The sequence below is a fragment of the Caretta caretta genome, chromosome 3, assembly GCF_965140235.1.
Source record: "Caretta caretta isolate rCarCar2 chromosome 3, rCarCar1.hap1, whole genome shotgun sequence".
Lineage (NCBI taxonomy): Eukaryota > Metazoa > Chordata > Testudines > Cheloniidae > Caretta > Caretta caretta.
Window position 1 is genome coordinate 205,976,901 of NC_134208.1, and position 22,944 is coordinate 205,999,844.

The 22,944-nt window shown below is 42.4% G+C and overlaps 1 protein-coding gene across 7 annotated transcripts in view; it reads left to right on the plus strand.

The window, feature by feature from the left end:
* Positions 1-22,944, plus strand: part of RIN2 (Ras and Rab interactor 2) — a 141,508-nt gene that overhangs the window by 65,699 nt on the left and 52,865 nt on the right. For all 7 annotated transcript variants that reach the window (XM_048842450.2, XM_048842448.2, XM_048842447.2 and 4 more), the window contains one exon: positions 10,065-10,157. In XM_048842450.2, the coding sequence (XP_048698407.1) occupies positions 10,101-10,157 (57 nt within the window). In that variant the 5' untranslated portion in view covers positions 10,065-10,100. Of the gene's footprint in view, positions 1-10,064; positions 10,158-22,944 lie in introns of those variants that run through there.

A 22,944-nucleotide genomic window follows, 5' to 3' on the forward strand; every position in this document is an offset into this window, starting at 1 on the left:
TGTGTCTCTGTCCCACAAAATGGGCCAAAACCTCAGCTGGTATAAAATGGCATAGCTCCATGAAGTCAGAAGCATCATTTTTCTTTCTTTGCCTATCTGTAAATTTCAAATATTATTGATGGAAATATTTTTTGCTGGTTTGTGTATGTACAATGAAGTGGATATTTACTGACCTTTATCAATAAAGATCTAATCCTTCCAAGCCTATTGATAGTCATTGTTTCCATGGCACCAAGGGAGCTTCCACTGGTCTTCATTAACACTCTTCATTGAAAAGATTATTAAATTGAACACCATTTCACAACTGCAGTGTGACAACTGCTTCATTGTTGATTGTTGTTGGAAAAGAGAACCAAAGGATTTGACTGGTTTTTGGAAGCATTTTAAATTAAAAAAAAAAAATCTCTGAACTTAGTGGACTTTGCCTTTATTAATATTACATTTTTAATTTAAAAACCTCTTAAGAGCCAGTTTTAGTATTTGTAGCTTTCAAAAGATATGCAGATATGTTCAGATTAAGATTAAATGTGTATTTCTTAAACAACACATTTACACGGATAAATAGATTAGTTTTTTTTAACAAAGTAACTCACCACCTTTTTGTTGCATTCCTTATTAATATATTTTATATAATTAATGTGTTGCATGAATTCCTGGAACAAGACTTAAAGTAGAACATTCTAATCTGCTATTCCTCCTCCTCCTCCAACATTCCTGCATAACTAAGGGCTCCTATACGCTTAAAGTGCTACAGTAGCACAGCTGAGCCCCTGTAGTACTTCAGTGTAGACCCAACCTATGCTGATGGCAGGGGTTCTCCAGTCAACATATCCATCTCCCCAAGAGTCGCTAGCTAGGTCTACAGAAGAATTCTTCCATTGGCCTAGCACTGACTACATGGGGCTGTAGATTGGTTTAACTATGCTGATCAGGGGTGTGGATTTTTCAGACCCTGACCACCATAGTTAAAACAACCACATTTTCTGGTGTAGATAAGGCCTAGATAGCACTTTGAGATTGTAGTCAGCATGGATGGTGGGGGCACCAGTCCTCTCACTTCAGGTAGAAAAATTCAAGTGAGCTGTAGCTCATGAAAACTTATGCTCAAATAAGTTGGTTAGTCTCTAAGGTGCCACAAGTACTCCTTTTCTTTTCACTCTGCACTGAAATTAGAAATATCTGGTTTTAGGCACTGATTCAGTAAAACATTCAAGCGTGTGCTTAACTTTTATTTGCATGCCTTGGCTTTTAAACTTCTGTTTTGCAATCATTTCATAGTATGAGCAAAAATATTTTTTGGCCTGAATTCTCATTTACACTAAGAATCTCTTGACATTGCTTTAGCCATGTACAAGGGCCAGAAAGGTGGAGTGAATTATAGTTGCACCTAGTTTCAGGCTTCTTTACTCTCAGGCTGCCTTTACACCTGATCTGCATGTGTAAAGTGCCTGTTTGAGTGAGGAAAAGGAGGAATTGTAGACATCCTGGGCCTGATTCTGTGCTGCGTTCCACCAATTTTATATGGCGGTAACTTCACTGAAATCAGTGGAGTTGCCCTGGGCAAAAACTGGTATGACAGCAGAATCATATTTAACTGACAATCAATTTTAAAAATATAATAAATATGCATTCATTACATATAATGTAATAAATCATAGAATCATAGAATATAAGGGTTGGAAGGGACCCCAGAAGGTCATCTAGTCCAACCCCCTGCTCGAAGCAGGACCAATTCCCAGTTAAATCATCCCAGCCAGGGCTTTGTCAAGCCTGACCTTAAAAACCTCTAAGGAAGGAGATTCTACCACCTCCCTAGGTAACGCATTCCAGTGTTTCACCACCCTCTTAGTGAAAAAGTTTTTCCTAATATCCAATCTAAACCTCCCCCACTGCAGCTTGAGACCATTACTCCTCGTTCTGTCATCTGCTACCATTGAGAAAAGTCTAGAGCCATCCTCTTTGGAACCCCCTTTCAGGTAGTTGAAAGCAGCTATCAAATCCCCCCTCATTCTTCTCTTCTGCAGGCTAAACAATCCCAGCTCCCTCAGCCTCTCCTCATAACTCATGTGTTCCAGACCCCTAATCATTTTTGTTGCCCTTCGCTGGACTCTCTCCAATTTATCCACATCCTTCTTGAAGTGTGGGGCCCAAAACTGGACACAGTACTCCAGATGAGGCCTCACCAATGTCGAATAGAGGGGAACGATCACGTCCCTCGATCTGCTCGCTATGCCCCTACTTATACATCCCAAAATGCCATTGGCCTTCTTGGCAACAAGGGCACACTGCTGACTCATATCCAGCTTCTTGTCCACTGTCACCCCTAGGTCCTTTTCCGCAGAACTGCTGCCTAGCCATTCGGTCTCTAGTCTGTAGCTGTGCATTGGGTTCTTCCGTCCTAAGTGCAGGACCCTGCACTTATCCTTATTGAACCTCATCAGATTTCTTTTGGCCCAATCCTCCAATTTGTCTAGGTCCTTCTGTATCCTATCCCTCCCCTCCAGCGTATCTACCACTCCTCCCAGTTTAGTATCATCCGCAAATTTGCTGAGAGTGCAATCCACACCATCCTCCAGATCATTTATGAAGATATTGAACAAAACCGGCCCCAGGACCGACCCTTGGGGCACTCCACTTGATACCGGCTGCCAACTAGACATGGAGCCATTGATAACTACCCGTTGAGCCCGACAATCTAGCCAGCTTTCTACCCACCTTATAGTGCATTCTTCCAGCCCATACTTCCTTAACTTGCTGACAAGAATACTGTGGGAGACCGTGTCAAAAGCTTTGCTAAAGTCAAGAAACAATACATCCACTGCTTTCCCTTCATCCACAGAACCAGTAATCTCATCATAAAAGGCGATTAGATTAGTCAGGCATGACCTTCCCTTGGTGAATCCATGCTGGCTGTTCCTGATCACTTTCCTCTCATGCAAGTGCTTCAGGATTGATTCTTTGAGGACCTGCTCCATGATTTTTCCAGGGACTGAAGTGAGGCTGACTGGCCTGTAGTTCCCAGGATCCTCCTTCTTCATGCTTAATTGTATATAGCATACCAACCCCAGAACAAATCAGATCATTATAACCACTCTCTTTAAAAGGCCTGACCTTTTCTTCTGGCTACTTACTACCCAACACAAAAGTAAGCCTGCAGAGATGATACTCAAATATGTGAGTAAATTGTGTTTTACCCTTTCATGAGGTTTTTTCAGAGTCTCTTTTTTTTAAAAAAAAAAGATGAATGTCCATATAAATGCCTTTTAAATAAATAAATATAAACCCTTATCTCTGTTTACTGTATAGCTTCAATATGATTTTATGGCTCTTTTCGTGACCTAAACATAAGTTTCCACACTTAATGTTTTTCTCAGTAACTTCCTGATCCAGTCAACTTACTTAGCAAAGTTTTTTTTGTTTTTAACTGTTAGTCCTGTAATCTCACCCCAGGATCTGAGAGCCAAACTGTTTTCTTTCCTTCTCATGGATTGTCACAAGGAATCCGGGTTCTGTAGGCCAAATTATGCCCCCTGTTACATCTGTGTCATATTCAGCTGAACCACGACTGGATCTGCACATATGTTCCTCAGGGCATGTTTGAAGACAAGGGAATTGCACAGGTGTAAGTGAGGAGATGGTTTGACCAGCAGAATCTCTATTACCGAGGATGATGCTCACACAGGGAAAATCCCAGTTTGACTTTCAGATCTCAGGGTGAGTTTATGAGGTTGGCAATTAAGAGAAGAAAACGGAGTGTTTCAAACAGAGTACATTTAATCTGGAAAGTAGAGAGATACAATAAACAGAATTGCACAATGGCGTTTTTCACAGCAGAACAGCATTTTGTGTGTAACTGTAACTAATGGGAACTATCTGTGTCCGTACCTTTTGTCTACCCAGCTGGAAGGTAGCATCGGTAATCTTGCTGGTTTCGTGTTCGTGTATGCAGTGCATTAGCTGCATTGTAACTCATAGAGCTGTTGGTTCCTGAAAAACAGAGGCAGACGTTATCACTGACATCTTACCTGATTCCTGGGTGGAGATGCAAGTCCTCTAATTCCTGGATGGAATTGTTGTTGTAGAATTGTGGTAGCAATGTTATCGCTCAGTCCCCAAAGCAGCAAAATGTGTAAGCCTGGGTTTAAGTCCCGTTAAAGTGAATGGGACTTAAGCTGTTAGTGGTTAGCTGAATTGGGGCCTTAGGTCACCATAGCACTTCTGTTCTTACAACTCTCTCTGTACATCAGCATTTTAGCCAAAATTTCTCTTGCTTCATTTTAGCACTACGTTTTTTTTTTTAAAAGTTTCATTAAAATTCATTGAGCCATTTTTTAGGATATGGGTGTGAATACTTTTCACTAGTTAAGAAACTTTCCAAATCTTTTTTTGCACTCTGTCTCTAAGGCTATGTCTACACTGCAAATCGGTGGTGGGATTGCAGCTTGCATAGGCTCAACAGTCTAGCTAATGTGGCTAAAAATAGCACTGAAGAGGTAGTGGTGGGCTTTAGGGTCTGCTGAAAAAGCCCACCTGGAACCATGGGTACATACTTCCATTTCAAACCAGAGCTGAAGACTGCACCTTCACTGCTATTTTTAGCCACGCTAGCTAGACTAAAGCTAGTGGGGGTATGCCTGCGCGAGCTGCAAAATCATACCTTTGATTGCAGTGTGGACATACCGTAAAATAAGAGGCTTAGATTTAATGAGGGAACCTTTTTCTCTTGTTACATTTACCTGTTGATAAGAAAAGCCAGAGGGCTGTTACCTTGCTTGTGGGTTTTCAGAGTGTGGCACTAAAATATTGATTCATAGATTCCAAGGCCAGAAGGGATCACTGTGATCATGTAGTTTGACCTCCTGTATAACACAGGCCATGGAACGTCCCAAAAAATAAGTCCTAGAGCAGATCTTTTAGAAAATCATCCAATTTTGATTTTAAAATTGTTATGCAGTTGTTCCAATGATTAATTACTGTCTGTTGAAAACGTATGCTTTATTTCCAGAATTCATGAGACTTCTTTCCTAATCTCCTGGTTATATGGTTCCATATGTGCTGTTTTAGGAGAAAGGCAGTTGCCACTGCTAAACTGAAGGCTTTTGTTCTTTACCTACTTCAGCCTGTTTTACACCTTTATTTGAGTAAATGAGTGTGTGATCAAGTGTGGCTCAGTTCATTGTGAAATGCTAGAGTATGCATGGAGCTTACTTTGGGCAGATTAAGCTGTTTCTTTCTCTGGCAACAGGGGAGATGAAACAGGATATTTTAGAGGAGGAATGGATGTAATTTAAGTAGTCTGTGTTTTTCACAGAAACTAGGGCTTGGCTGATGTATAAAGTTGCACTTCGTGCTGGATCTTGAATAGAGAGGCATATTTGGAGCTGAAAAGTTCTGTTTTAATGTGAAGCACAAAAGGAAATATACATTATTATTTATTATTTAGAAAGATCTTCTAAAGAGGATAAGGGACTGGTGTGGAAGAGGAATTAAGAGTACTGTAATTGGTTTAGCAGAAGGTTTTTGAGTCAGATTTTGGGGGAAATGTTGAAGAGTCAACTGAGTTTGATCTTGGGTTTTCCTGTACACTTTAAGAAATCAGCTACCTTGCTGGGAATTTGTTTATTATAAAGTCTCTGAAAGCAAAGGTGATCAATTTCTTTGATATTGGTTTACCGCAGTGAGGCTCTCTCTGTAGCAATTCAGTAGTTGAATCCTGAAATACATATAATAAAGTAAATCAACAAAATTTGGATATTATAGGGATGAAGTAACAGCCTAATAGATAGCGCACTAGACTGGCAGTTGGGAGAGCTGGGTTCTGTTGTCAGTGCTGTCATTCACTTGCTGTGTGACCCTGGGTAAGGTAAGTCATTTCCTGCCTCTGTTTCCTCCCACCCTTTGTCTTGTCTGTTTAGACTGTAAGATCTCTGGAGTACTGTTTGTACAGTGCTGAGCACAATGGGACCGTGATCCCAGTTGAGGCCTCTGTGTTACTTTAATACAAATAATAGTAACAATAGCAGCCATGCAAACGTATACAGCCTTGAAATACCCAACAAGAAAAGGATGCAGTTTTCCAGATGCTATTTATTATTGATGCTGAATCTAACACCTGCGCTGCTAGACTTAATGGTTTATAGATCTTCACACTGTAAATGTTGCTCTTTTTCTTAGTATTTGTAACATAATGTATTTGTTTTGTGTGTGTTTGAAATCTTATAACATACTTTTCATTTCTACAAGTGGCAATAGTAAAATTAATTTAAAAATAAAAATCTTGGCTTCATCTTATTTGGTAGTACCAGTGCTGTATGCAGATATACATCATGTACAGTAAAACTGAAGATTAGATTTCCTGTGAAAGGGCTGTTTCTTACAAATGAAGTTATTAATGACACGGTTTTATGTGAATGTGTGGAGAGGGATGTGTAATTAAATTACATAGCTCATAAATCCCCAGTGTAAGGCTCTTGAAGTTTGTGGTGTTGCATGGGGGATGAATTTGATGCTGTCTTTTAAAGGGACATCATCAACTTGGAAATTGCATTTCTGTCTTAATTTCTTTTTACCTATGCTTGTTACAGAGAACTGCCTAAGATGCCTGTAACTGAAGGAAGATAGTGAGGAAATAAATATTTGTTTTGTTTCAGTTTATGTACTTTGGGCCAAATCCTCAGCTGCTGTAAATGGGTGTAGCTCCCTTGCAGTCAGTGCCAGCAGAGGATCTGATGCTTAGTCAGTTTTGCAGTTAGTTGGTCCTCATTTGCACTTCCTGTCTAACGCGCTGCTGTGGGGATGACTGAGGTGGAACTTGCATACGTGCCCCAGATCATGCTCTTCCCCTTGATCCACCTTTCTGACAGAAGCCCATAAAACCCTTTGGAGTGAAATTGGGGTGTGTACTTGGGGCACTGGTAATGGCGCAGTTCGCCTCATAATATGAGCACATCAGCAGGAATTACCAGCCTGGGATATGATCTGTGGCCTTTTCCTAGAGCATCTAAACCCCTTTGGTATTCTTCCTGTGCTGTGGTCCCATATCTTAGATTCTCAGCTCAGTGAGCTGCTTAGAAATCTCATTGTAGAGCTTGCCACTTCTGTTCTTCCTCCCAAATTTATAGGCCCTGGTAGCCTTGGTGTCTGCCTCTAGCGAGCTGGCTACAAGTTGTGGTGCTGTCGTCTTTGGGGATGTTGTCAGAAAACCAGAAAAGAGGTAGATTGCAAGAAAAGGACAGAGGGAAGGGATCTTAGTGGTTGTGGGAAGGTATTGGAGGATGAACAGCTCTTGACGGTTGTGTAGTGGTGCTAGCCTGCATCCACACTACATACAGATCAAGTTAGCAGCTCTCACGAGAAGCTGACTCGAGGTCTGCACACATGGTTGTGCCAACCAGCTAGTCTTACTACAGCCAGTACACACAAGTGATGAGTCTGCATGCGTGCATAGGGGCCAAGTTAGAGAGAACACTTGAACTATATCTTGTGTTAACTCACTAGTGAAGGCAAGCCCCTGAATTGGAGGTTGGAAGAATCTCTCTCTTTACTGGGATCCCTACGCAGAGCTTGAGAGCAAGAGGAGTCCTGGGGCATTGAAGGGTGGATGGGAGAGTTGAGAACTCCCTTCTGTGCTTCATGGAGCTCCCAGACTCCTGCTTGGAGACAAAGCATGACCAAAACCTTGGGGGCTGATCTTTCCTCCAAAGCGCCTAAACACTTCTGGGATGTGTATGTATGTGGGGTGGTGGTGGTGTTAGCATTACAGTAGCACCTAGCAGCCCCAGTTGCGACCAGAACCCTCCTGTGTTAGATGATGAAGTGGGTTTTAGCCCACAAAAGCTTATGCCCAAATAAATGTGTTAGTCTCTAAGGTGCCACAAGTCCTCCTCGTTGTTTTTGCTGATACAGACTAACACGACTAACACTCTGAAACCTGTACATGAACATAGGAAACTCTTTGGGGGCAGTCTCTTACTATCTAAATGGAGAAGAGGGTGGGAGAAGGGAAGAGGTTTTATTCCCATTTTACAGATAGGGAACTGAGGCACAGAGAGATTAAGTGATTAGTCCAAGTATCACTCTTTAGTTCCTTACGGAAAAAGACCCTTATTAGCATCAGCCAGGAAATAGAAATAAATTGAAACAAATCAGGCCCTACTATTTAAAGAGAGCTCTTGTCAGAAACTTAAATCTCTTAAAATTAGAAAAGCTGACCACGTCTCTTTAAGAGAGTACCTGCTTCTAGCTACTCCTGGGGGTATGTCTACAGTGCAAGCTGGAAGTGTAAATTCCAGCTCAAGGGGATGTGCCCATGCCAGCTCTGATTGAGCTAGCATGCTAAAAACAGAAGTGTAGCCATGGTGGCACAAGTGCTGGGAGGGGACAACCGCCCCATCCAAGACACTAGGCGCATAGTAGGGCAGCTAGCCCCTCCCAGTATTCATGCTGCTGTGGCTATACTTCAAGCTACCGTGCTAAAAATAGATCAGAGCTAACATGGGTATGTCTCCTTCCGCTGGAATTTACACCTCCACTTCGAAGTGTAAAAGTACCCTGGTAAACCAGTGGAGTTTGTGTTCAGTTTGGTTAAGCGTACAGAATTCCAGATTCGTATCTGAACCTCTGCAGTCTGCAAAATCAGATTGAAAGTCTCTTGAAAACAGGCTTGTTCATGAGTTTCCCAGCCCTTCTACTTTTCTTTCTGGACTCACCTTGTAAGTGAAAAATGGTCACCTTTTCTAATGTTCTGCACTTTCAGATTAGCTCTAGTAATGGGCACAGGTTCAGAGTAGGGCGAATGGTAAGCTTCCTGCTACATGCTAAAATGAAAGAAAATCTTCCGTTTTATCCCTCTCTCCTCTTGTAGCTCATAGTTTTACCTCTCATTCTTTTGTAGGTCTTTTCTTTTGCTTCTGCACTCTTTTCCGTCACCCGTTTTATTATTTTTTTTTAAACTCCTCCTTCGTCCTTGACCTTGGTCTTTGCCCTTTTTGGGTCCTTCTAATAATGCCAATAAAGGAAAGCAAGAGTGTCTGTTGTTTTGGTTTTTTTCAAGCAGACATTTTTGGCTCAGCTGCTACTTTCACTCAGACTTAAACTGCAGCTATTCGATGCACTCAGTTTTTCACTGAGTGCATCAAAATAATCCAAACAAGCGTCATGTTTTCTGTGGTACATTTTGCACATCCAAGATTTGGTGCAATAATTAGGTGAAAACTCCAACATAATAAACTAATGTAATTTTAATGAAGGGGTGGGCTGGGGGAGGAGAACGAGTTTTTAACTTACAGTGAAAAATGATGACTCACGACTGCAGATTTTGGCCTTTGTTTAATTCAGGACTATGTTTGCAGGAAATACAAACCTGAGTCAATTGAGACTTTTTTAAACATTGCTAATCGGCTAAATATATTTGTGGATACATGCATATAGTATAGATATGTTTGTGCAATCATTATATTCTTCTGGATAGTGAATCACATTTTATTCAGCTATGGAAAAAAGTGATATCTTTGTAATTGCACCCCCCATATACATTTCGCTGATGCAAGGGTCAGAAAGGTTAATGATTACTTCACCGTCTTAAAGTAGGATATTTTCCCCCGTCTTACATTTACAGTAACTTGTTCTCTGTCCCTTGCTGGTGATATTTTTTTTCTCTGATCAGCTACATTAAAGCTGTAATCTTTGGGAGCAGATTGTGGTGACATCTAACATTTGTTCTATTTGTACTTCAGACTGAGGTCAAGCAAACAAACAAAGCAATCATTATGTTTTAGCATTCTTCTTTAATGAGTGCATTAAAATCCTCTCAGAGAGCATTACAGGATCAGTTGTGAAGGGGAAGGGGGGGGAAAACGGAACTCCTAGTAGCTGTCTTTTGAAGCAGTGCAATTTATAGGAAATAATAGACAAAAAGGATATGTAAGGGCTTTGGTGGGAAATCAATGGCACTATGTTGTTGACGGAAAAAGATCTTGGCAGCACTGTTGTTGTGACTGTTCCTGTGGCTTAGAAAGGAATTTCCTACAGACTGGACTAACCATTAAAAATGTCTCTACTTTTAGGAGTTCAAGACGTTCAGTGGAGTCTTCCCAGGGTAGATGTCGTCTGTGACAATGGAAGCCCGTTGTCTGGAAAAGAGAGGAAGTTTCTTTAAGGTAAAAGGAAGATCTGATTTACTTCAATAATTAGGAAGACACATTTGCTTTGAAAAGTATGGCTGTTTATAATCTCACTACCAGCTGCAGAGAACCTTGGTCCTTTTACAAAGCTATGCTGCGAGAACTTGCCTTAGCACAGTTGGAAGTTTATCCTGTCTTCCAGCAGTTGAGGATTTTGTAATTGAACGGACAAATACAAACACAAAGCACATGGCTTTATGTGAAACTGATGCTGCAGAATATGCCAAACAGCCATTGATATGTAGAGAGCTTTATTTGTAAATTGGTAAGCATCTTACTATGTGTCTCTTTTTACAAGTTTTGAGGTCTGATTTAAAGTCCAGTCCTTTCATTTGTATGTTTTTGCTATATACTGTATATAACGATACATTCTGTGTAAAGGTTTCTCGTGGCTTTCCCTGCAGCTGCTACTGACAATATACATCTCTCACACACACACACACACACACACCCACCCCCACCCACCCCCCACATGTTCGTATAGTTAGTTCGTACAGCAGGTATTGCTGTCGTTAAAGTTGCAAGACAACCTTGACTTTTTTCATTCTAACTCCTGATTTTGCTTTGTTCATAATTTTTCTGAAAAAATTCTCCCTTTGGTTGAATCTTTCTGTGCTTAGTTTCAGTCCATAGATTATTTTATGAAAACTCGTAGAAAAACTCTTCAATGGTTTTTGAGTTATCTGAGCATGAAAAAATGTATTTTTCTACTTTAAGCAGATATTTAAGACTTTTTTTAATGTACTGATAAACTCAAATGCCTGGACTTTTAAAATTCTGGATTTCATACATGGCTAGTCCTCAGTGAGGAATAGCTGTGTTCATTCTCAAAAAGAAAACGAGTACTTGTGGCACCTTAGAGACTAACCAATTTATTTGAGCATGAGCTTTCGTGAGCTACAGCTCACTTCATGGTTCATTCTGAGACCATATTTTAAAACACCCAGTTAAAAGTGAAATGAAAAAGTGGGGTTCATGCATTTACTGTTAAATAATGTACTAAGTTTAAACTACATGCTCACCTGCAACACTATGGAATAATTGTATAACACCACAGTCCTACAATCAGGATTTTTCTTTCTTCCACTCCCCTGAGTTATATATTTGTAAATAAAAACAAGGAAATTAAATGCAACAGCCATTTTTCATGTGACATTAAGACAGCAAATTTCAACACAACAGTCACAAAATTGGAACAGTTAAAATTCTCACAGCAACATTAATTTACCCCCATGATGCACAAAGATATAAGAAGATCTAGTGGCTGGAAGTTGAACTTAGACAAACTCAGACTAGAAATAAGGAGGAAATTTTTAACAGTGAGAATAATTAATTGTTGGAACAATTTGCCAAGGGTTGTGGTGGATTCTCCGTCACTGGCAATTTTAAAATCAGTACTGGATTATTACTAAAATAGATGCTGTAGTCCAAATGGAAACTATTTCAGGGAATTATGGCCTCTGTATTATACACAAGGTCAGACTAAATTATCACAATTGTTCCTTCTGGCCGTGGAATCTATGAATATGTTTTTATTACTACTGTAGTTGGTATGGTAAAAGTATACTTAATGTGCAGAGCATGCCCCAAGTTAGTTAACTCACTGTTGCACCAGCAATGTATTGCTGGAGTGCATTTCATTTTATATGAATATTTTCATTTTATTTAAGAAATCCTTTTCCCCCCCTGAAGATAAGGATATAATGAAAGCTTTTACACAGAAGGTGGTTGCATGCTGACATAAAAATCATTCGTTTGTGATGTGGAAAATGTATTTGACTCCTGGGGGGGTGTGTGTGTGTGTATGTCTGAGGTTTTGATGATACTTGCCCTTTTGCATATTATCCTCCTGTACATTACAGTGAAAACAGTGTTACAATATACAGTGACACTCTGATTCTTAGGATACTGTTTTTAGCTGTCATGGTTGCATACAGGTCCTGATATCCTGTGTTCCAATAAAAAGGGCCAATGAACTCCTCCATTCTACACTGCAGAATAGAGCTAAAGTGTAAGAATTGCATGAAATGGGCCAGGAGGACATTTATAGAAGAGTGGAAAAGAACCAACAGCCTGGCACACTGTCTGAACCGCTGACACCTGTTGTGGGTTCCGTGGATTTGGAGGGGAGATCTAACTGCTCAGAGCTGGGTGACGGTGTGCAGCCCCGGCTGTACGCATCATAGTCTCCTCAGAATCCCACTGAATACACCTTGGAAGTGCCTGAATTCCTCAACAGCATTAACTTCAGATCCAGTGTTTTTTACCCCCACTAAGCTAATCATGAGCATCAGCTTGGGGAAGGCACACCCTGTGGATTCCCCAAACCAATGGGCCAGAGCTTTCCACAGATCCTTAGGCTCCCCATGAACGAAAAGTCTACTGCGCCCACTCTCCCTCCACCCCCAATCCCACCCTTTGTGCACAGCTACAAATTCTTACCTCCCCAGGGACCATGTGTCAGGAACTATCCTGCTGAGTTTTTGACCTAGCTGAGTTTTTGACCTTTTCTGTTCTCCCTTTTCATTGCCGAGTCAACCCAAGCGATTAGAACCTGGGTAGCTCAGCCTGGGTTTGAGCAGCCACGCTGCAAAGCCATACCCCATTTACTGCATCCACACTGGCGCTATGCTTCCCCATGTGTGTTGCTAGGATGCTGTGCACGCCAACTGCTCAGATTCTTTCCCAGTGATTTGTGGGAGAACTTGTTTGTCATTTTGGGCACATGGTAGGGAATTGTGGGAAGGAACTGGAGCACACTGAGTGGTTTAGCCTGCTTTCTTAGTGCGAAGTAGGTGGATTACCCACCCAAATGAAAGCAACACTTGGGTTTTGGCCAATGGCTCAGATGAGCCAGCTGGCTTGGACTGAAAGTCCCACTAAACTTGGGAGAGAGGATTTTGTGTGGATGGGAGAGGAATTGCGGCAACACCTGCTTAGAAGCCTGAGTTAACTCTGCAGTGAAGAGGTATGCACAGAGTGACTCTCCACTAGGACAATCTGTAATTCTGCCCCAGCTCTACCGACAGCATAAACAGTAGTTCAGACCAGACACAGGCATTTCTGTTTCATTCTGCTCCCAGACCAGTCTGCGCTACACCTTACACTGTTGGTAACACCACTGCTGAAAAAAGGACAGTTTTCCCTAATGTAGACAGGGCCTGTAAGTAGCGACTGAAATGCTAGGAGGGCTGGTTGGTGCTGAATTAATACGTTTGGATTGTTTTTGTCTCAGAATATTGGCATACTACTGCAAACTTGGCTACTTGACACTGAAGAGCTGGATCTTTCAGAAATAATGGTATTGACTCTCTTCTCCTGGCATTGCTGCTACCATACATAAAAAGCTAAAACGTAACGGATGCCTGAGTCTTAGTTGCCCAGCCTTCCCCATCTGTTCTAGTCACACCCAGCAGGTTACATTCCAGACATTTCACAGCTGTGACCCTTCCCACACCAAGGCTGAAAACATCTCTTGCTGTCTGAATCTGAATCCCTCCCAGGAAACTACCGTAATGCCTTGTCTACAGAAGAGACATTTGGTATGCCTAGCATGCCAGCAACACTGCACGTGCCCATGAACCTCCGTGCTCCCAGTGGTGCAGAGACAAACACAGCAGTTTGGATTAGACTTGCTTCCAGCAAAGCTAACCATGGTGTGCCTCTCACCAGTGTCCGTATGAATGGGGATAGCTGATATAATAGCTCCACTGTAAACAGTCTTCCCAGAAGGCATTCTGAAATTTCCCAAAAGCCACTGCTTCAGGGAACTGTGCGCTATATGTATGCTGGAAAGTGGAGGTTGTCCAGAATAGTGCAGTGGGACATATGGGTATGGCAGGTCAGACACAACCTACTCACTGTCTGTCCTGCAAGATGGCATAGGATCAGAACTACTACAGCGGAGAAGTTAAAGCTTCTATAGGCATTTCGTAGCTAGTATGTCGGGTTTGAATTGTAATGCTATAGCCTGGGGTTTAAAAAGAAAAAAAACCTAAAGGAGTTAGGTGCCCATCTTCCTCTGAATTTCAAAGGGATTTGGACACCTTAAGTTCCTTGTAAAATCCCAGCCATATTCATTTAAAAATATATATATATCTATCCAACTGTTTTAAAACCAAAGTGTAATTCTTCCTTTTAAGTCCTTAGCTGGCAGTGGATGTGCCTAGACTCCCCAGAACATAGGGGCTAATAATGTTAGTTGACAAAGCATCGTGTCATTAATTTTCACTTTGACAGCCTCATAGTACGATTACAATGACATACTTACACACTAAAATGCTCAGTTGATGCATCACAGATTTTGTTTGTCTATTATTTTAACACAGTCTTATTAGGCAAGTCATTGGAAAACAAATGAGGCATGAGTTATATTGGAATGATAGAGCTTTTTCCCCTGTGGTAGCTTATGCAAAGCCTCATGCAATCAAAAATAACCAGGTTCATCTGGGGACAGAATTAGCTTCTCAGTTTTTGGAACACATTCTGGTTATGTCCTGCTTTGTATAGACCCAGCCATTGTCTTTATTTGGTGGCAATCAACAGTCTTTTTCATTTCGAGTGAATGGCCAGGCAATTCATTAATATGATCAAACTATCTCAATTTCTCAGGAGTATGCAGAGATTATCTTCAGATATGGTGGAGGCCGGGAGTTTAGGAGGTTGGAGTGGGGAGTCCTATTCTGTGTATTGTCTACATTGACTTCAGTGGGACTTAAGCACAAGCATTGTGCTTTGCTGAATCGGTCTTGATGAAGGGTTTGTTTTTTTTTGGTAAGGGAGATGCTCTCCTTAGTTTATGTATAATTATTGAAAACTATTGCTGTTTTCAGCTAAGAAACAAAAAAAAGCAAGACCTCATGGTAACTAAAAAAACAAACACAAATGGACCATTTTATCTCCTTTATTTCAAGCCTCCTTATTGTCAGACAATTATATTAGGAGACCAAATTCTCCAGCTTACTAAAGCTTCTTTTTGACACTATAGCAACATAAACAGCCGTAACATAAATTTAACTGGTCACTGAAGATTTCCACCCTCCTTTCCCCTCCCTCCCCATGTAAGGGAATTTTTGGGTGGTACAGGCACCTCACACCAGCCTTGCCCACTGGTATGTGGGTAACTAGACAAAAAAGGGTATGATTAGGGCATGTGTGCCCTAGTAATCTCTAGCTACCAGAATGTCCCCTTATGGCATTAGCAGCCAATGTAAAAAACAGCCCCAAGGCTGCTCTAATTTTTGCCAGGGACCAGTAGGTGGCTGGCCCTTGGATTGGACAGAGGGAAATATGGCCCAAAAGTACCTTTTCATTCCCACTGGAGAATTATGCTGAGTAGACTTTGGCTGTAGCTCAGGATATAGGCTAGAACATCTTGGTAGTTTCAAACAATTTGTGTATTCAGGCTGACTGCATTCCTTTTGTATTGTACAGTTGGAGAGCAGATGTATTGGTGACTTCTTTCACTCTACAGGGGTGTTTCCTTCGCTTTCTCCATATGTGAGGTCATTAGAGCACAGCTAAGTAACTTAGCTGCATCTGGATGGGTTAGACAAGAAAACACTTCCAAGTTCAGATTTAAAAAAGAATGCTATATTATTTTATCTTTTTTAATTTGTATTACTTCACCCAAATATTTTACTTACTCTTTCTTTGCTTTGTGCTTGGAGAGCATATCAGAGACATTTCCATATCCATTATGACTCCGAAGATATATTTCTCAGAATGTCCTCCCAAATTCACAGCCTGTCATCAAAGGAGAATTTAGGGACATTTTGCTAATATATTTTATTTTACATTTATTCAAGTTTCATTTAATCTGCTGCCTAGTTTCTTAATGTACTTAAATCTATCTGGACTGTCTTGCCATTCTCAGTACCTTTTACTATTAAAAAAAACTAACCAACAAACCAACACAAAAAAAAACCCTAGCAGGTGTTGATGGCAAACTTCATGAACTTGTTGTCCTTTCTCAAGAATATTGAAATGGTCCCCATTGTAATAGCTTCCGAGCACCTTGCAATTTTTAGTGTTCATTCTCAACAGAGAAAGGTAGGGAAATATTACTGTTCCCATTTTACAAAAAGACTAAGAGCATGTCTGCACTTACTGGGGATCAGTGCTGTGGTGATGGATCCACTGGGGGTTGATTTAACAGGTCTAGTGAAGACCCGCTAAATTGACTGCAGATAGCTCTCCCATTGACTCCTGTACTCCACTGGAGCGAGAAGCGGACTGGGGATCAGCACGGGTACTCCACCAGAACAATAAGCGTAAGGTAAATCAATGGGAGAGTTTCTTCCGGTGACCCAGTGCGGTGTAGACACCGCAAAAGGTCGACCTAAGCTACATCCAGGCCTGCCGAGAACAATTCTGGGCCCTAGGGCCAGGGTTGTCCCTGGTGAGGGCAGGGCATGGGGCAGAAGTGATGTTTCGTCACTTCTGGGACCGACCGCGCCGGCCTGTGGGGACCCCCAAAGTGCAGGGCCCGGAGAGCTCGTTCCCGCCCGTAGGAGCCCTGCAAGCCTCCTGGGTGATTTAAAAGGGCCCGGGGCTCCTAGCTGCCACCGCTCCTACTGCAGCAGTGGTGGTGGCCAGGGGCCTCCAGGCTCTTTTAAATCTCACGGGTCCCTGGGCAATTGCCCCTTCGCACCCCCTCCTCCCTACCCCCTGTGTAGACCTGCCCTAAGTGACTCACTCACCTGAAGGTCACACAAGATTTTTTTTTTTTTTTGGCAGAGCAGAGAATTGAATCTTCATCTTCCTAGTCCCAGATTAGTACCTAACCAGCAGGTCATCCTTCCTCTCTGTTGGCTCTCCCAACCGTTAAAACATTTTAGAGGGACCCATCTATTGTCTGTCTACCCTGAAAATAAGCAGTTTCTGAGACTTGCTTATTACTTAACCAGATTTTAATCCATAACAGAATTAAATGTTACCAGCCCAAGGGGGGGATATTAGAAATTCCTGGCTCACAGCACAAATTGCAAGTTGCTGAAGTATATAAATACTTCAGTTCTATACAGACTTTGGGAAAAGTCCACAAATAGGAACTCTCAAGCATTCGGCCATCATTGGCTTTTTGCCAGGCTCTTATACAGAACGCCCTTTGAGAATTGCTGCACTCTACTTATCAAAACAGGAAGGAAAAAGCTCAGATGCCAAAGAGGATGCAAGGCTCAAGAAAGAATGAAAAATGGAAAAGCTGGGGGGAAAAGGCGCAAGAGCAGGGAGTTGCTTCCTGATTAAGTACAGCATTGGTCCTTGTTTTTAGGCCGTGCTCCCTTTCCAGGTTAGAAATGTTTATCCTCCTTTTTCCATCTTAGCTATTTTAAAGGTCTGAGTTTGATCCCTTGGAAACATTCAGCGGTGGCCACTACACTTGGTCCTTGAAGTGCATTATGAGCAACTTGGAGGTTTCATAAATTCACAGTGAACTTTTAGTTACATTGCAGTACAGAAGCAGGTACTGTAATGCATCTGCCGTGCAAAGATAGGAATAGTTTTTCTTTCTAACAATTGTCCTGCAACAACCGTCTAGACAAAAGGCAGCTGTTCTGCAACACTGGGACTTTTTGCTCCAGTCTAACGAATAGAAAGATCCACCTGTAAAAATCAATGGTATGGATATCTTTCCGAGGGCTATGTGAGACCGTGGATTAGATTATCCATTGTGGCTGCACTCCTCTAGACACAGGGCAGTAGTGTATGGTGGTGGGAGCGGGACTTCTGGGAGATGGTTATAGGTCCCTGATTCTGTGCTGCTTGGCCCTGAATTCTGTTAGAATAGCTTAGAGCAGCAGGTCTCAAACTATGGGTTGGGACCCCAAAGTGGGTCGCAACCCCATTTTAATGGGGTCACCAGGGCTGGCTTATGGGCTGGGGCCTTAGGCAGAAGCCTGAGCTGCACCTCCTAGGGCCGAAGCCAAAGCGTGGGGACTTCAGCCCTGGGCAGCATTGCTCAGGTTACAAGACCCCTGCCTGAGGCTGAAGCCCTTGGGTTTCGGCTTTGGTCCCCCCACCTGGGGCAGTGGGGTTCAGACTTTGGCTTTGGCCTTCCCCCACTCAAGGCGGCAGGGCTCAGGCAGGCTTAGGCTTCGTTCCCCCCTCCCTTGGGTCATGTAGTAATTTCATTGCACCGCGACCCCCTTCTGACAACAAAAGTTTGAGAACCCCTGGCTTAGAGGCTGCTCTGACTTCTACTACTGATATAAGGTCCTGAAGATGTAAAGCAGAGTGGAAGAGCAATTTCATCAGCTCAGTAGCAGAGGAAACTGATGTGCATGAATAGCAGTGGTCTACTCCATTTGTGGACAATGTATACTAATCAGTATACCATCTGCACAAGCCTTCAAAGGCCAGGTCTATGGGGATGAATATTGTTGGCTGACATCAAGCATAATGGGTTGCAGTACAAAAGAAAACATTGTATGTGTGTGATTTTGAGATGTTTGTATTTTGTAATTTCATTCCTGGATTTTGAGAATGTAAACAATTAGTACTTGGTTATTTCAGGTAATATTTGGATGTCTGGCAATATCATGCCAGAGAAGAGTTCTGTGGTTGCTGATGTATACTATGATGTTATTCAAGTATGTGACATCATGTACTCTGTGTCACGGTAATTATCATTTGGGTTTATAATGGCTGTGTATTTCTTCAAATGAAGATGAATGGCAAAATGATGGTATTACAGAATTTGACCTTGAAAAGGGTTTTCCTTTTTTGGATTATTTCTGAGGAAGCATTGTGGACGTGAAACTGGTTGTTATATATGTAGAAATTACTGACTTAATTTAAACTTTGGCTTCCAGATGATGACTTTCTATTTTCACCTAGGAGTTTGCTCTGTGTTGTTTGTTTTTTAATGTTTTTATTCTTTGTATATGTGCATCAATGGTCCCAGTTTCAGTAATTTCTGTATTATTGGCTTTGGTATCAGTATCTCATTGCCATGAATAATCCCTGCAAGATCTCTACAGATCACTTCCATGGTCTTAAAGCTTATGATTGCTATAAGCTTGGTACAGAGCCTGCAGACAGAAATGTATTTCCATCTGATCTTTTAAGAAAATGTCCTTAAAATATTAGTCTTTTGGGGCCTGATTCAAAACTCCTTGAAAGTCAGTGGTCTTTTTCCATTGAGTTCAATGAGATTTCAAACAGGCCCTTTGTGAAGGCAGAACTGAATTTCAAGAATTCAAATATATAGGGCCTTTTGAGGTAACACGTAACTGCATTGACCTCTCACCATCATAAGTGTTGTCATCATATGTTCAGCGTTCTAGCTGGTACTTTTGGGTAGAAGTGTGTTTTTTAAGAGCTCCATGTAAAGATCTGCACACAAGCTGCCCTTTGTGGTGTACAACTGTGAGGGACTGGGGAATCTGTCTGTACAGCCGTGGTCACCAACTGGTAGATCGCGATCGACTAGTCGATCCTGGAGCCTCTGACTGTCGATCATGATCTCCGGCCACTAACCAGGAGCCGCCAGAGGTAAGTGCCGCCCGGCGGGAGCCCGTACCCCTCCCACACCCCAACCCCCTTCCCCAGCCCTGAGCCCCCTCCTGGAGCCTGTAACCCATACCCTCTCCTGCACCCCAACACCCTGCCCCAGGCTCAGCCCAGAGCCCCCTCCCACACTCCGAGCTCCTCGGCCCCAGCCTAGAGACCGCACTCCTTTCCTGCACCCCAACCTCCTGCCCCAACCCCATGAAAGTGAGTGAAGGTGCGGGAGATTGAATGACAGAAGGATGGGGGAATGGAGCGAGCAGGGCGGGGCCTCAGAGTAGATCCTGGGTGGCACTTAAATTCAAAAAGTGATCTTGTGCGTAAAAAGGTAGAAGACCACTGCTGTACAGTCTCTGCATTCTGTGTGAGATTATGAACTCTGTATATACCAAAATACAAACTCCATTTTGAATGTGCAGCCTTTTGCCTTGTCTCTTGTCTGTTTCAGATTATCCATTCATATGGGTAGGTTCTATTCAGTTCACGTTAATGATTCTGGTCTCGAACCAGAATGTTAAGTGATTCAAATATCTCATCCCTTCCCTTTTACAATCAGTGTGCAAAGTGCACGCATACTAATCATTAACATATTATCAAAATTTCCGCATCTATCCCATCAACAAATACATTTATTGATCCTAGAAAACCCAGGAACCATGCTACACATTCTTGAGCTCCATCTGCTGGTACATTAGCTGTTAGCACCTCTTGTAACAATATCTGCCTGTAAACCGCAAAAATGTAAACATTCTTATAACAATTTCCAGTTGGAATTCTTTCAAGACTAGGGCAACTATTTTTGCTTTGACTTTTTTGTTTTGCAAAAAATTGCTTGTGCTTTCTGTGAAAAATTCATTTTTCTTTTGTCAAAACAGAAAACAAACAAACCTGAAAACAAAAAAATTTTGGCCAAAACCAGATATTTTTATTTGGATTTGTTGCCACAATGCCTTCTGGGAATTGCAATTCAGTTGACTTATGTCCCCATTCTCTTCTGTGGTTTGTACATCTCAGCTGGGCTTCAGCTCCCATGATGCATTGTGGTCAAAGGACTCCCATGATGCACAGCCTCCCCTTAACAAATCATTGCATCCTGAGCTTGCGCCAGCTCCCTGCCACTGTGACAGGGAGTGACGTTGCTCCCCACCTCCAGTGAGTACCTCAGCTGCAGGTACCTCCTCGGCTGCCCCTCTGGCAATGTCCTCTTTTTGGGAACCTGAAATATAGTAACCCTAGCATGGGGTCGCAATGCCACTCATTTTTAGCCTGCCCACCCCTCCATTGTGGACCTTGGGTGGATTGCCAAAAAAGAGAAAATGCAGTTTATGGGCCACCTTCATAAAACGTTTGGGAACCGCTCCCTGAATAAACTCCACACAGACTCTCTCATGGCTAACACCAGTCTTGTCTGGAGCAGATTTAATAACAAACCGTTCAAAACAATCCTCAAAGTCATAAAACAAAGTCCATCACCACAACAACATAAACATTCATACTCTGCTCTGGAACATTCAGCTAGTCCTGAGGCTCTTTTGTTCCAGTCGGCTCTTCACCAAGCAACCACTCCCAGGCCTTCCTAGCTGGAGCTGAGCCTTTTTTGTCTCTTGGTCTCTGGATAGCCCCTTCTGCTGCTCTCCTGGCCTTCTCCTGGTTACTCAGGGTCTCCTGCAGGAACTTTTTGCTCTCTACGGCCTCTGCCACAACTTTCTTTAGCAACATCCTCACCTCCCTGCATTGAGAGAAGTCAGCAGGTAGCCAGCTTTCCCCTTTTGCTGTCTTCCCCTTTATAATGCCCAGGAGCTTCTCCTTAAACCCAGTTGGGTAGCAGGTAATCCGTCACAGGAGCACTGGCCCCTGCTCCCTCTTAAAGGGGTCAGTCATCCAGTGACAAAAAATTGCTTTCAATAGAAAAATAACACAGGGCTACTATATCACTTGGTTGCTTTATTCCAATATTTAATTAATTAAAAACCTTAAATTTTCAAAAATAGGTGAAGCTGCTGCAACAGGGACAGTTTGATGCACCATGGATTCCAGGGATTTTGCTAAAGAATTTAGGGCCAGCTTTCTGTGGGCTAGCTAGGGCCTTTTCTCAGATGGACAAATGGTTCTCTAGCTAGATGAGATTTTGCGTGAGTCAAACTTAAGAGGCCGTGAGCAAACAATTGAATAGCAGAACTTTGGAGAGGCAACCCACGTTGTCTTTAGATTCCTGTTGCTTCCTTGGAGTGAAGAATGCCGTGATTTTAATGTTCTCTCCTGCTGTTCAGACATTTCCTTTTGGCTAGTTTTTTCCCCCCTCTTTGGTTTAGTTAGGCATGGCTAAGAGGAAAGCAACCAAGTGCTCCTATTATGATGAGAGTGCACAGTCAGGTCTGACTAGCTTCTCTGTGTTTTATATGGCAAGCTTCTCAACTGTAATGCATGATCATGGCTGAGATATCTAAAACACCCAGTTTTGCCTCCGCTGTAGCTACTGAGGAGAGCAGAGCAGACCTCTACAATTGAAGAGTGGGCAAGGTTGGTAGACCTCTGGGATGCCAAAGTCATACAGGTAATTAGAGAAATGACTTTTTTCCTTCCCCCACTCCTGATAGACTTCTCTGTACCAATTGCCTTTGTGGCGGCCAGAGGGCAGCTGGAGAATCCTTCCTCTGTTCCTGCTAAATCCTAAGAAAGCACCTGAAATTAAAAGGGAGACCTATCGTGGAAGTCACATGGGTTGCTAGTCACTGCTCAAGTAATCTCTGTTCCCTTTGCCTCATTTGATAATGTCTTCTTAAAGACAGTTTTCAGAGGAACAGCCGTGTTAGTCTGTATTCGCAAAAAGAAAAGGAGTACTTGTGGCACCTTAGAGACTAACCAATTTATTTGAGCATGAGCTTTCGTGAGCTACAGCTCACTTCATCAGATGTTTATCGTGGATACTGCAGCAGACTGCTGCAGTTTCCACGGTAAACATCTGATGAAGTGAGCTGTAGCTCACGAAAGCTCATGCTCAAATAAATTGGTTAGTCTCTAAGGTGCCACAAGTACTCCTTTTCTTAAAGACAGTGGCTCCCTCTTTTGATGAGCCAATTAAGAGTAGTCCACACAGTTATTCTGAATCTTTGCATTATGTAAGATGCTTGCAGGGCAGACCTTAGGGCTTATGAGACCTTGTGCAAAGAAGCGTGAGGTACTATTGTAGTTCCTCCCTCCTTGCGATCAGGCCCTCCATTCTCTGTGGTGTTGTTGGAGGCACTCTAACAGG